The 15,419-nt window shown below is 49.0% G+C and overlaps 1 protein-coding gene across 1 annotated transcript; it reads right to left on the reverse strand.

Annotated features, from left to right (window-relative positions):
• Nucleotides 1-8,392: 8,392 nt before the first annotated feature.
• LOC118473520 (uncharacterized) lies at nucleotides 8,393-14,986 on the reverse strand. Its single transcript, XM_035963259.1, has 3 exons — nucleotides 14,835-14,986; nucleotides 9,537-12,739; nucleotides 8,393-8,415 (listed from the first exon to the last, which is right to left on the reverse strand). The coding sequence occupies exons 1-3, from the start codon at nucleotides 14,861-14,863 to the stop codon at nucleotides 8,393-8,395; spliced, it is 3,255 nt and encodes a 1,084-aa protein (XP_035819152.1). The 5' UTR covers nucleotides 14,864-14,986.
• Between the last annotated feature and the right edge of the window lie 433 nt (nucleotides 14,987-15,419).

Here is a 15,419-nt window from a genome sequence, read left to right on the forward strand (position 1 = left end):
CTGCGTTCTGTGTGGCTCCTGTCCTGCTAGCTGCTGCATCGCATCATCAATGGCACCGCGCGCACCGCAACAAAGGGACGGGGACGGACGGCCGTGGAAGTCAACATGCAAGAGCCCCACCCCCCCCCCCCCCCCCCCCCCCCCCCGTGCGAGCAACATGATCTGTCATGCATACGCATCCATCCATCCATCCAGTCCAGTGGTCACACTCACTCACACTGTGCCACACACATACATCCAGTCCAGTCCAGGGCTTCGACGCTGCATGCTAATGACACATACATACATGCACAATCAATGTATTGCCGCCGCGTCGTTGAATTCGCGCCGCCTTTCAGCTTGCGACGCTGCATGTGTTAGCTACCTAAGGAGAAGAAGAGGGGATAGCTTGGGGAAGAAGAGAATGGCAGGGAACGGAGAGTTTTCTTAGAGATTCAGAATAGTTTTCATTACAAGCATACCCTTCCTGAACACACACTCATTATTTATACTAGCAGGCACTGGTAGCCCAGACCCGCCTGTCAGCCACAAGACATTACACCCACTCAGGACCAGAAATACGGACATTGGCGCGGCGCTTGCGACCGACCTGTTTCTCCACCAAGTCTGGCTTCAACGTCTCCCCTGGTGACGGATCAGTAGCTGGTGGTGTAGTAACATTCTGCCCTTGTATTTCAGCAGCCCATTTTGAAGTGTATAATGAGGCACAGCATTGGGGTCAAGAGAAAGCTTCGCCAACAAGGACTGAGCATCTGAATCTAGAGTGTAACTGGCTTGAACGTCCAGCAACCACTGAGGTACAGATACTGATATAGCCTGACAGTCAGCTGTTGCACGGCGGGATAAAGCATCGGCCACACGATTCTCAGACCCAGGCCGGTATTGGAATTTATATTGTAACCCAAGCAATTTGGTGAAAACCTTATGCTGCCAAGGGGTGTGAAGACGTTGCTCGTTCAATTGCACTACAGGAAACGCCTAAATTTTCGTGGGCCAAAAACCCACGAAAATAAGCCTAAACCGACGAAAATAGAATATTTTCGTCGGCAGGCCGACGAAAATAGCCGCCGAAAATAAATTCGACGAAATTAGGCAACTATTTTCGTCGATCCCGACGAAAAATAGCTATTTTCGTCGGCTTTCCCAGAGCCGACGAAAATAGTGAGTGGACCAACTATTTTCGTCGGCCCGATGGTGGCCGACGAAAATAAGTTCCTAGGTTATTTTCGTCGGCCAACACTGAGGCCGACGAAAATAGCCTGGGAACTTATTTTCGTCGGCCACCACCGAGGCCGACGAAAATTGATGTTTCCCCCCCAAAAACAGATTTTTCTGCACCTATTAATAATTCACAGCAAAATAAACATTATCACAATTAACATATACACATTCACAAGCAAAATACATAATTAACAAAACACATTCACATAATTCACAAAACACATTCCATAGTCCATTCAAATAAGTCCAGTCCAGAGTCCATAAATAGTCCATAAGTCCATAAACAGTCCATAGTACACACTCACTACTCACTCCTCACTCCGGCGGGCTGTGGGAGTTTTGGCCACTCCCTCCTCCGCCACCAGGAAGGTGGCCACTCCCTCCAGCACCATGGACGAGGAAGTCTTGGACGTTGACACCACCCTCCGATCCATGAGCATGTGACGCTGAACCCTGCAATTCATCAATCATTCAAATAAGGCTGTATACATATACATTGTTGTGTTTGGTCAATATTTGCGTAAAACTAAACATGGAATATCACCTGTGATCCATGGTGAGGAGGAGGTTGTGCATGCATCCACGGGTACTGTTGTGGTGGCCACCCCAGAGGTGGTGGCACCCACCCCGTCGGTGGCGGTGCCATCCACGCTTGATATGGCTGAGAGCCCGCCGGTGGCTGGGAGACCGGTGGCACCCATCCCGGGACTGGCTGCGATCCTTGGGGTGGTGGAGGCGTCCAAGTGCCTGGAGGTGCCTGCGTCCACCCAACACCGGTCCACTGTGGCTGCGACGCTGGAGCTTGTCCTGGCCACTGTCCCCATCCTTGTGCCTGCGAGCCATTTTTGATAATAAAGAAAAAGTTGCTATGGAATTGAAGTGTTCAGAAAGTGTTACCTGGGGAGGGCGAAAAGCGGGCAAGTTCATATCAGGGCCGAGTCGAGTAGTCATTTCCTGCAAATGGATGCAACGTTAGAATCACAACATTATACTTTGAATTCAATGACGACACGTGATGAGATAGACGAATTACCTGAAAATAAGAAGCCATATATTGCGTCAGCTGTCCAACCTGCTCCTGCGCTGCTCGAGCCTGCTCCTGTGCTGCTCGAGCCTGCTCCTGTGCTGCCCGAGTCTCCTCCTCCAGCTGAGCCTCTCGAGCAGACCTGGAGGAGCGAGAACTCCCTCTCGAAGACGATGCCTTCCCTTGACCTATTGTCCTGTTATATTCCACAACGCCGGTGCCAAAGGCAAACCTGCATGATACACATAGTTGAGCCATTAAGTGGACACATTCTTGTTAATGAAATCGTCGAATCAAACACAAACACCTCACCTGCCATGCTTTCTACCCCCACCACTATGGTACAACGCCGAGGCATCTAAGTCTGAATGCATCCAGTCGAAATCAGGCCCATGGCGTTGAGTCATTTCCTCCCCATATGCATTCTGCAAAGAAAGTTAAAGTTGGAGTTAGACACAAAACATGCAATTTAATTCGTAAATACAAACTTGTTTACCATTTTCTCCCTTGCCGCCTCGCTGCATAGCTCATCAGGGTTCGTCGGATCAGGGCCACGGTGACCACGGACGTAAACCTCCATAAAACTTGGAGCAACTCCACTTTCAGCTTCCTGCATGAAAAAGAAGAGTTAAACCATATAATTTTGATAGATGTAACATACAAGTTTGATTTATATACTGACCATGCGGCGTGCGGTACCAAGGTGTCCATCGGCGCCGTACCTATGCCCCGGTCCTTCAGTGCCACGGTTGACACGGTGCTTGTTGGACTCTGCAATCCACTCAGGCGACGCCCATCTCTTAGCCAACCACCTCCATGCTTCCATGTCCTTGGACAGCCAATCCACAACGCTCTCCAGGTACTGCTCCTCTGTGAGGTAGATCTCATTGGCCCCTAATGCTTTGCTCATTCTCTGACCCTTTATCTTCTTGTAGTAGTAGTTGACGGCCGCGATGCGAGCATTGTACATGGCATCCTTGATTATCTTATCAGCGCACTTCCGAAAGTGCCTCTTCACACGTGTCCACTGAGCCTGATCCTCCTCGATGTCATCCGGCAATTGGAACCTCCCCTACATATCAATGGAGAAGTTAAGTTAAAGTAAGATTAGGTGAAGCAATAATTCAATGAATTGCTTATATACGAAAGTAAACTCACCCAGAACTCGTCCCACACAGCCACCTGACAAGTCCTTCGTTTTTTTTCCGAACTTCCCCCTCCGCTACTGCTTTCCCCTGACTCCCCTGGCTCGACATAGTCCTTTAGACCCCAGTCAGCCCACTGCATAGCCGCGAACCTCTCGCCATTGAGCTCCACCATGCCAGGGTAGTAGAAGCGACAGAGGCTACCCAACACCGCGTTCACCTTAGGACGTCTGCCTGTACCGTCCCAAGTCAAGTCTTCCCATGACCTACAAAAATTAATAAAACAAGTAAACTAGTGCAATCACGTTCACATTAAAAAATTAACAAAACAGAAATAAGCCCCACCATTCTCCATGCGGCCGGATGAGCCTCCTCTCGGCAGGTCTCGGACCAAGCGCATTGCTCTTCTTATACCTAAGTATACAAGTAAATTCAATATGATGAAATGATTAGAAACTAATATCAATTAAAGTAATATGCATAATAATACCTGAAGGACGTAGAACCATCTGACGCGTCGCCCGCGCTGCCTGCCCCCATTGGGTCAACCTCCTCATCCTGCTCACCCTCGTCATCCTGCTCACCCTCCTCACCCTGCACATGAGCATCCTGCTGAGGAGTCTCCTGCTCACCCTCCTCACCCTGCACTTCGTCTAGACAGTCGAGAAGTTGTTGCTGCCTCTGTCGGCTCTGTGAGGTGCCCTGAAAAAGCCCACTGCCCGAGCTGTCCTCGCTGGCCGCGCTGCCCCCACTCCTCCTCGATCTCCTATGCTTGAACATGTTCAACTGTAGATAAATTAATGTCAAACCACAGTATATGAAACAAATAATATGAAAATTAATAATGTGGAAATTGGAATACATAGCTAAAAGAAACATACTAATCAAAAGTCATCCGCATCCGATGATGCTTCTTCGGCTCGTTGTTTATTCATACGCTCTTGATTTCGTTGGATCCTTACTGATCTTCTAACGACGACAGGTCGTTTGCGCTTTGACCTAGGTTCTTCAATTAAGTCGCTTGAATTGCAACAGAGATTTTCAAGTCCTTCTCCATTGGTCACATGGAATCGGTGAGCTATGTCTTGATTCGACGCCGCTTCTGGTTGAAAAACAGCATCATCGTTGTCCCTGATTATACTCACGTAGTCAGCACTCTCTGGAGCGACGACTTGTGGGTTGACTTTGATTGCAACCCACCAAGCCCTAAGGCTTGGGTGAGGATATGGCAGGTAGTACACCTGTTTTGCCTGATTTGCAAGGACAACATCGCTCATACTGCTCGGAATCCTAGAGCTATGCTTCACCTCGACATTACCATACTTGTCGACACGAGTCCCACTATGAGCATCAAACCAGTCGCACTCGAAAAACACGACTTTAAGTTCTTTGGGGCCATCGAAAATCAACTCTACAATGTTTTGAAGAACACCGTAATAGTCCACTACTTTGTCATCGTCAACATATGAACTTGCCAACACACCACTATTGGTGGTGGCTGCCAATGGTCGACTCTTCTCCAATTTCGCGGTTCGGAAGCGATATCCATTTACATCATAGCGAGTATAGTTTCGGACGGACACAGAGGTATGTGCCATTTGCTGCAAGTCCGGGTGCACAGAGTTTTTGGAAACCTATACAAGTAATTAGTATATGCATTATATCTTCCAAGTCCAAAATTCAAAGATTAAGTATGGACAATGAGAGAACGACAATTACTAACATAATTACGAAACCACTGCACGAAGTTTGGTCCACCTTTCAACCCATCACGTCGAAGATTTTCTAATTGGATGGCCGTAGGTTTACTAGTAGATTTCCAACATTCTTCATCAAACATGCTGGACATATTACAAACATGGAGATTACACACTATAGAAATTATGAGATGAGAAAATGGACGTAACTATGAGGAAAACTTACTCGAACGCCTCCTGTGTGCTGTCAATATTGCTATACATATATAGCATTAGCGTGTTCAAATCTGATGCTTCAATGTGACGTACACTCCCTTTTCCAACTGCTTTACCCGGATTCGCAAAAATTTGAAGGGTGCTTTGGGGTGATTCATTATCGACATGAAGTCGCACTGAAGGCGCAAACACATTGTTGGCTCGAGCGAAATACCTGGTTGAGAATTGAGATATCTCCTTAAGGGCAAAAGCCTCCGCAATACACCCTTCGACTCTAGCCTTGTTCCGAACAGACGCCCTGAGCTTTTTCAACGCCCTTTCTATAGGATACATCCACCTGAATTGCACTGGTCCGCCTACCAAAGCTTCCCAAGGCAAATGCACAATTAGATGTTGCATCACATTGAAGAATCCTGGCGGGAAAACCTTTTCAAATTTACAAATAAGAATTGGAATTTCTTTCTCAAATTTCTGCATCAACCTCTTCGATACCGTCTTTGCGCATACTTCCCTATAGAAGTAACTCAACTCTGCAAATATGCTCCAAAGCTCATCCTTAAAATAGCCTCGAAACATCACGGGCATCAGCCTCTCCATAATAATATGGTAGTCATGGCTTTTCAAACCGATCAATTTACCGGTCTTCAGATTGACTGCCCGTTTCAGATTTGCCGCATACCGATCTGGAAATTTCAGATTCTTCAACCACTTAAATATTTCTTTCCTTTCATCCGGCTTGAGGCAGTAATCAGCTCGCGGCCTACTTTCATGCCCTTTATCGCTTACTTTCAACTCGAGCATCGGCCTCTTACAAATTTCAGCCATGTCTTTTCTTGCCTTCATATTATCTTTCGTTTTATCAGTCACATCGAAACATGTGCTTATGATGCTTTCAGCAACGTTACGCTCTTGGTGCATCAAGTCTATGTTGTGCGGCATGATCAAGGCTTTTGCATACGGAAGCTCCCATATTGATGAAATATGGGTCCAGTTATGGTCCTCCCCGTAGCCTTGGAACCTATCATTTTCTCCTTGCTTCAGACAAGCATGCCATGCCATTATCTGCGGTGCAGTTTGCCTCTTTGGTGGCCCATTTCTGATTTTGGCTCCACCTCTGAATGCAGTAAGCGAATTCCTAAAATCATGCTTGAATGGAGTCCAACGTCGATGAGCATCAAAGAATGACACTTTCCCACCATGCTTCAATCTGAATGCATCCGTATCATTCATACATATGGGACAGCACAACCGACCATGGACACACCATCCAGACCAATCTCCATACGCCAGCAGATCATGCACTGACCACAAATAAGCAGCGCGCATGGTAAACTCCTTTTCAGTATGGCTGTCATAAGCCTTCACACCTCTCCACAATTGTTTCAGCTCTTCGATTAAAGGGCGAACAAACATATTCAGCTTTGGCCCTGGATGCTCGGGGCCTGGGATGACTAGTGCAAGGAACATGAACTCTTCTTTATTGACCAACTCAGGAGGAAGATTATATGGCACAATGAAGACAGGCCAACATGAGTAAGGGCTTGCACTGGTATTGAAAGGTGTGAATCCGTCCGTCGATAGACCAAGCCGTACACTCCTAGGGTCATTTGCAAATTCGGGATCAAACTCGTCAAATGCCTTCCACGCATCACCGTCCGACGGATGGACCATTATGTCTGGATCAGTGACGAGACGTACACCATTCTTTGGCCACGTCATATGCAGAGCTATTTCCTTGTTGAGGAACAGCCTTGAAAGCCGAGGAATGATGGGCAACCGACGAAGTTGCTTAGCTGCGACCTTCGTAACTACCAATTCACCCTCATCATTTGTCACCTCGACATATCTAGAAGCTTCACAATGCTTACAACGGTCCAGCTTGTCATCCTCCTCAAAGAATAGCATGCAACTGTTGGGACACACGTCGATCTTCTCATATGTCATCCCAAGACCAGCCAACATCTTCTTTGCGAAGTACATATTCTTTGGCAACTTATGATTCTCCGGGAGAACCTCGCCCATAAGTTGGACGATGTCGTTGTAAGCACTGTTTGAAATGTTGTGCTTCGACTTTATCGCCATTAGTCTTGTGAGAGTCCCAAGAACTGACATCTGAGTGTGCTCGTGCAGTCTCTCTTCTCCCGCGGCGAGTAGCCGGAAGAATTCTTGAGCATCGCGTGGAAGCTGCCCCGGCTCCTCAGCGTTCATTTCAACCTCCCTACCAAGATCATGCAACATATCGTCCATCCTATCATGATCGTCATCAAGCTCCACCTCCGCGTCAACGTGTCTAATAGACTCTCCATGCCGGTACCATACAAGGTAGTTCGACATAAACCCACTTTTGCAAAGGTGTTTCTCCATTTCTTCCTTCTTCTGAGGCCACTTGTTCTCGCAGCGATTGCAAGGACACTTCACTAGACGACCAGTTGCATCTTTGAAAGCGTGCTCAAGAAAAGCCTTTGTTACACCCATCCATTCATTCGAATGTGCCCCATCCTTTCTCCACCCGTCATACATCACCCTCCGATCACCGTCCATTTTAAAGGCTAAACAAAAGTCAAAGAACATCAACGATCGTCCGTGGCTTAATTAGGTGAACTCCCTATTAGGTAAAGGCCCTAAACCCACCCAAGAGTGTAGGCTGATGCTTGTGATTTATGACGTGTAGCCTACGATTGTCGCTAAATTTCGGCAGCATAACCCCGCTGCTCTCCAAGCACACGCCTGAACATGGTGTGTTGGAGAACAACTGGGTTACACAACCGAAATTCCGCGTCAATCGTAAGGCACATGTCACAAATCACAAGCATCGGCTTACACTCTCAGGCTGTCCAAAATACGTGGACAATTCCGGAACGGCGAACCTCACAAGCCAATGTGACGTTCGCCGTTCCCGAACGGGTGACGCATACGGTTCGCTACGGTTAACGATTAAAACTGAGAATAATGTATACCTGAGAAATTACGAAAACAATGTATACCTGAGAATAATGTACGAGTCTAGCTAACGGTGGAGAAGGTCAAGTCGGAAGAACACCTATGTACAAAAAATATTATTGTCAGTAAAAAATTCGGCAGCACCTTCCCTATAAACTGATGTTTCTAAAACCTGCAAATAAACGACAACACGATGGTTGCCAACACAGAAAACTACACGATAGCTACATAATAAACAATATGCTGACCAGTATATGCTAAACAATATGCTACAAGTATATGCTAACTATATACTCACTAACTTTCCTACAGGTATATGCTAACTATATACTCACTAACTATATACTCACTTTACCATGTGCTAAGTAACTAAAAAAATTTAAAATTTTACCTGTCGGACTAGGAGGCGAGGCGGAGCTCGGTGCGGTGGAGAGAGCCGGTGCCCGAGGCTCTCGGGCCGAGGGCGGTGGTGGGGGCGAGGCTGCCGCGCAGTGGGTGCCCCTTCGAGAGGCGAGGGCGCGAGGCGAGGGCGGCGCGGCGGGCGAGCGGCGAGGGCGCGAGGCGAGGGCGCGAGGCGAGGGCGCGAGGCGAGGGCGGCGCGGCGGGCGAGCGGCGAGGGCGCGAGGCGAGGGCGGCGCGGCGGGCGCGCAGCGGCGCGGCGGGCGCGAGGCGGGCGCGCTGCGGCTCGGCGGGCGCGTAGCGGCGGGCGCGCGGCGGCGGCGCGGCGGGCGCGCGGCGGCGACGGCGGGCGCGCGACGGCGACGGCGGGCGCGCAGCGGCGACGGCGGGCGCGCAGCGGGTGAGAGCGCGCAGCGGGTGAGGGCAACGGCGGGCGCGCAGCGGGTGAGGGCTACGACGGCGGCGCGGCGACGGAGGTCGGGCGGGCGGCGGCGCGAAGAGTGAATGCCGAGCGAGAGAGAGAAACTGCGCGGGGAGGCCGATTAACGGACCATTATTTTCGTCGGCCTCAGTGAGGCCGACGAAAATAGTGGTCAGTTAATGCCGTATTTTCGTCGGCCGGGAGAAGACCGACGAAAATACATGACTTATGTTCGTCGGCCTGGCGTGGACCGACGAAAATAAACCTCATTTTCGTCGGTCTTGGGGCCCACGAAAATGTCGTTCCTATTTTCGTCGGCAGGCCGACGAAAATAGGTTCGGGCCCACGAAAATAAGGTGTATTTTCGTCGGTTCCGTAGGCCGACGAAAATAACTATTTATTTTCGTGGGCCGACCGACGAAAATATATAGGCCCACGAAAATTTAGGCGTTTCCTGTAGTGTTGGGTCAAGCTTTTGTGGTCGGTGAGAATGACAAATTCATGATGCTGAAGATAATACCGCCATTGTTGGACTGCCAGGATAACAGCGAGGTACTCCTTTTCATAAGTTGACAAGCCGCGAGATTTTGGACCTAGCGCCTTGCTGAGAAAAGCGAGGGGGTGACCATGCTGCATAAGGACTGCCCCGACTCCTACTGCACTGGCATCGGTTTCGAGAAAGAATGGGGCAGTGAAATTCGGCAAGGACAGAACTGGAGCCTGAGTAAGAGCAGTCTTCAAGGTCTGAAATGCACATGCGTGGTCACTGGTCCAAATATACAAAACTCCTTTCTTCAGCAATGCAGTGAGAGGTTGGCAGATAACGCCAAAGTGGCGTATAAACTTGCGATAATAACCGGCGAGGCCCAAGAAGCTGCGCAATTCCTTAACACAAGAAGGTTCTGGCCAGTGCGCAATAGCTTCGATTTTAACTGGATCAGTTGAGACTCCCTTTGAACTGACAACATGTCCTAGATAGGAAACCTGTTGTTGGGCGAACTTGCACTTGGAAAACTTAACCTTCCAAGCATCAGCAGAGAGCAGATCAAACACCTGTTCCAAATGACTGATATGCTCAGCTAGGGACGCACTGTAAACCAGAATGTCATCAAAAAATACTAGTGCACATTTCCTTAATAACGGAGCTAGGGTATGGTTCATCGCCCTCTGAAATGTGCCAGGAGCCCCCGTCAGCCCAAATGCCATAACTCGGAACTCGTAGTGTCCCAAATGAGTCTGAAAAGCAGTTTTGTGAGCTTCACCGTCCTTCAGCAAAATCTGGTGGAATCCTGCTCGAAGATCCAAAATTGAAAACCAGGAGGCACCAAATAATTCATCAAGCAGCTCATCAATTACAGGCACTGGGTACTTGGCTTTCACAATGAGGGCATTAAGGTGTCTGTAGTCTACACAAAAGCGCCAAGTATTGTCCTTCTTCTTCACCAACAACACATGAGAAGAAAAAGCACTGGTGCTATGCTGGATCAATCCACTTTGTAGCATCTCGGTGACCTGAGACTCTATCTCATCCTTCATAGCAGGTGAGAAACGATACGGCCGAATACTGACAGGTCGAGCACCATCAATGAGTGGAATAGAATGATCACATGACCGGCTGGGCGGCAGTGTAGTTGGCAGCTGAAAAAGATCCTGATAGCGCTGAAGCAAGTGGGTAATAGGCTGGGGTAGGGACATGTCCACAACGCAGTGCAGCTGGGCAGAAGTGTCCTGCAACTCAGACACCGGCCAAACCTCCAATATTGTACCCACAGGAACCAGGGGTTCATAACCTTGTAATATAACCGTCTGTCCAGAGTGAGGAATAGAAAGCCATTTGTGTTTCCAGTCCACCATCATGGGACTAAATTGCTCAAGCCAATCCATACCCAGGATAATGTCATAATACGAAAGGGGAATGACTTTAAATGTTGTACAGAATTCCAACTCCTGAACCGACCAGGTAGCATTGGGAAGCTCCAATGGACAATGCAGAATTCCACCATTAGCAACTGTTACTGCTAGTGGAGTCTCCAAACTCACGAACCCAGACAATGAAGAAGTGCGAGAAGTGTTTAGAAAACAGTGAGAACTGCCCGAATCCAAGAGTATCAACATGTTCTCATCCTGAAGCTGGCCTTGAAGCCGGAAGGATCTAGACGGAGCCTTCTTTGGGGATATGGCTTCTGTTGACAGCAGGACCATGAAGGTTTCAGCAGAATCTTCAAATTCGCCCTCTGAATCCTGGGGTTCCGAAGAAAACATTTCCCACAGTTCTTGGACAGCATGTAACTGAATAGTGTTCGCACACTTATGACCCTTGCTCCATTTTTCAGCACAGAACTGACAAAGACCTCGTGCTCGCCGATAAGCGCGCAATGATGCTACCTTGCTATCAGCAGACGCAGGTGGTGTAGCCGCAGCTGATTTGGAACTGTCCAGCTGTTTTCCCCACCGAGGAGGCTGGCCTTGTTGAAAAACAGCCCGTGTAGAGTGTGCATGATCCACGCGGCCAGACTCCCGACGACGAGAGGTCTCCGCCTCCTCCTGCAACAATGCCAAAGCACAAGCAGTATCCAAGTCGCCCGAACGTTGAACAAGAATAACAGATTTAATGTCATCACGGAGGCCATCTATGAACTTCATAGTATAATATAATGGATCAGTGGTGTGTTCATAAGTGACCAGTAAATCAATAAGCTCACTAAAGCGATCCACATAATCTTGCACCGTGGAGGTTTGGCGAATGTGAAATAGCTTACGAATTACTAACTCATGCTGCTCACGACCAAACCTATCATTAATGGACCGGCAGAATTGTCGCCACGACATGGATGGAAGTCGTGGTTCGACAGATTGTAACCAACGATCAGCAACTCCCACAAAATGCATTGTAGCCACTTCAACCCACATAGATGCTTCAGTAGCATACATATGGAAATACTTTTCACATTTGGATTGCCATAGTTTCGGATTGGATCCATCGAACGAAGGAAAATTCAACTTAGGCAATCCTCCCAACTGGCGTGGCGACCATCCACGGGGATCTGGCTCATTAAACCCTACACTACCAGGTTGGGGAAAGGTGAACGAAGGAGAAGCATAGGGGTTGTGCATACCCGTGACCGGGTAGCGGGCGTCAGCACCGGGGTGCCAAGGTCCGCTATCCCGGTGATGTGAGTCGTTGCGGTGCCCAAAACGAGAGCCGTCGGCGACATCCCCGGCGACAGATGAGCGTCCCGGTGCCGACCCGTGCGCGCCCAGCACGCCCGGCATGTGGAAGCCGTCGGCGCGCGCACCCCGGGACCACTGGATCTCCATCTTCGACACTTCCGATCGAAGCCAATCCACGGAGGAGTGGAGATCTTCGAGGGACGCATCCACGCGTGGACGCCAGAACTCATAGATCCCCGCGGTAGACTCGAGCGCCGCCACCCGATAACCCAGGTCGGCCTCGATCTGCCCGATTTTGGCGTCCGTCGAGGCATCCGCAGCGGTAAGGTGTGCCTCAACATCAGCACGAAGGGTGCCCGAAAACTCCGACAAGGATTGCGCAGCCTCCGTCGCCCTGGACTCTAGAGTGCTGACCCGAGATTCCCATTTGCTGTCGAGGAGTTGCAGCCTCTTGTCCAACTCCGATAGGAGGGCTCTGGTTTGGGATTCCAGCGCCAAGGTCAAGGTGGCACTATACCACGGAGGATTTTTACCGACCTTTGTTAGCTACCAAAGGTTGGTCGGTAAAAACAGCCGACACATGGTTGGTTGGTAATACCAGTTTTTGCAACGGCGGGACGGTCGGTAAATCTCTTATATTTAGCGTTGGGAGATCCGTCGGTAAAAATGGTAAAGACATCGCTCGTTCGGTCGGTAAATATATTGGCGCAACCCAACCGCGTGCCGCCAAATTATTACGCGCGTTCCTCCCAACCAAATCGCCGCGACGGCCCCCTCCAAAATCCAGCCGCCCGCCCCCTTCTCCTAACTCCCACCGCGCCGCCCGCACGCCCCCTCCACAGCGCCGCCCGCGCGTCCCCTCCATAGCGCCGCCCGCACGCCCCCTCCACAGCGCCGAGCGCCGCCCGCGCGTCCCCTCCATAGCGCCGCCCGCACGCCCCCTCCACAGCGCCGCCCGCGCGTCCCCTCCATAGCGCCGCCTGCGCGCCACAAAATCCCGCCGCCATCGTCCATCCTGCCACCCCCTCCATAGATCTGCCTGCCTCAATAATCCCGCCGCCACCTCCATCGTGTCGCGCCCCTCCATCACGCTGCCCCCTTTGGTGTCATTTGCCTGTGGAATCGTGATTTCCCTTCCTGTTTTTTGGTAAACTTTGGGGGAATTTCTGTTCGTAGGATTTGAGTGTGATTGAAGAAATTTTCCTTGGGGGAATTCATGCTGGAGCATCACTGAACTCGTCTATGGCTATTCCCTAGCGATTTCCTCTCTCAAATTTGTGTTTATCTTGGAGCATTGATTTAACATTTTTGTTCTTTCTTATCTGCAGGATTTAAAGGTTGTTCTAGGTCCTTGCAGGATTAAGCCTAACAAAACAGAGATTTGTGTGAGTCCACAACAAACTTTATTCCCTTCCTGTAGTTATGTAGCAATTACTCTGATCTTTTTATCTTGCTGATCTACTAACATAGGAAGAGTCTGCACAACTTAAATGTTAGGCTTCTTAAATAGTTTTCTTCTTTTTGTAATTCAACATTTTGCTTGATGCCTTATGGGCATAATCTGTTTTAAAATGCAAAACTGCTACCTTAAGAAACAAGCTTCATCTTTATGGCAGTACGTGTTCTAAGCTTAGTCTGAGCCAAAGCCAAGAAGGCTGTGCGTTGCACTTCCACCTGACCTGAGGATTTCATATATCGCCTAGAGAGATGGACATTGTCCTGGCCTTCAGCCTTCATGGTCTTAGAACTGAACCAGCATGGACAGGCAATGAACCAGACTACCAGACGTTGAACACTAATGTAATTTCTTGCAGTGAGTATAAGTTCCAGTAGGTCATGCTTATTAGTTTCATGTTTGCCACTACTGGTTGGTAGTGTTAAAGTACTGAGCACGCACTACTGGTTTTGATTGCCACTGATGCAACACGAAATGTAAGGCAGTGATTGAAGGATCATGAGGATAGTTGCATATGTTCTTCCTTAAGCTTAATGATGATAGCATGAGCAAGATTACTGATGCACTACTGGCTGTATTTTTCCCTCTAGTCTAGCTTGTAACCTTCAGTTCATGATGGTACCAGGATCAATGTATGTGTTGGTGACTACATTTTTTCTCTAGCTTATAACCTTCAGTTCATGCTGGCTGCATTTTTTTTCTCTAGCTTGCAACATTTTTTTCTCTAGCATGTATTCAACATTTTTGTTCTTTCTTGCATGCAGGATTAAAAGTTGGTTCAAGGTTCTTGCAATATTAAGCCTAGCAAAACAGATTCGTGTGAGTTCACTGCAATTAGTGACTCTTAGAGAGTCGGTAATACTATTATTACCAACTGATGAAGCGTCCGTAAATCGTGGCAGCTGCAACTCTTAGAGAGTCGGTAATACTATTATTACCAAATGATGAAGCGTCGGTAAAACTTCTCTTTTAGCGACGGAAGATAAGTCGGTAAAACAACGGTCGGTCGGTAAAAGTTTTACCGACACAGCTTGCAACGACGTTCGTGGTCCGTCGGTAAAGGTCTTTACCGACCTATAGTTCGTCGGTAAAACTGATTTTACCGACAGACCATAAGTTGCAAATAATGTTCCGTGGTATAGTGGTGGGATCGATCTGGGACGGGGACGCCATAGATCGCAAGGGAACGAAGCCCTCTGATACCAGGTTGTTAGCTACCTAAGGAGAAGAAGAGGGGATAGCTTGGGGAAGAAGAGAATGGCAGGGAACGGAGAGTTTTCTTAGAGATTCAGAATAGTTTTCATTACAAGCATACCCTTCCTGAACACACACTCATTATTTATACTAGCAGGCACTGGTAGCCCAGACCCGCCTGTCAGCCACAAGACATTACACCCACTCAGGACCAGAAATACGGACATTGGCGCGGCGCTTGCGACCGACCTGTTTCTCCACCAAGTCTGGCTTCAACGTCTCCCCTGGTGACGGATCAGTCCAGGGCTTCGACGCTGCATGCTAATGACACATACATACATGCACAATCAATGTATTGCCGCCGCGTCGTTGAATTCGCGCCGCCTTTCAGCTTGCGACGCTGCATGCTAATGGGCAATCGGTCCATATGCTTGCGTGTGGTCCTCATGCACATCATCAGCCGTTTCGTTCTTCTTCGGTTCGGTCTATAGGGCAATGAAAGAAGGCATAAAGCCTCGTCATGCATGCATGGCAC

This window comes from Zea mays, chromosome 10 (genome assembly GCF_902167145.1).
Source record: "Zea mays cultivar B73 chromosome 10, Zm-B73-REFERENCE-NAM-5.0, whole genome shotgun sequence".
In the NCBI taxonomy this organism is placed as follows: domain Eukaryota; kingdom Viridiplantae; phylum Streptophyta; class Magnoliopsida; order Poales; family Poaceae; genus Zea; species Zea mays.

Coding starts and splice junctions, on each gene's coding strand:
- LOC118473520 (XM_035963259.1), bottom strand. CDS start 14,863: ATGGCGTCCCCGTCCCAGATCGATCCCAC. Junction 12,740..14,834: donor CCGTCCCAGATCGATCCCAC/CACTATACCACG, acceptor GTATAGTGCCAC/CTTGACCTTGGCGCTGGAAT. Junction 8,416..9,536: donor CATTCTCACCGACCACAAAA/GCTTGACCCAAC, acceptor GTTTATTTGCAG/GTTTTAGAAACATCAGTTTA.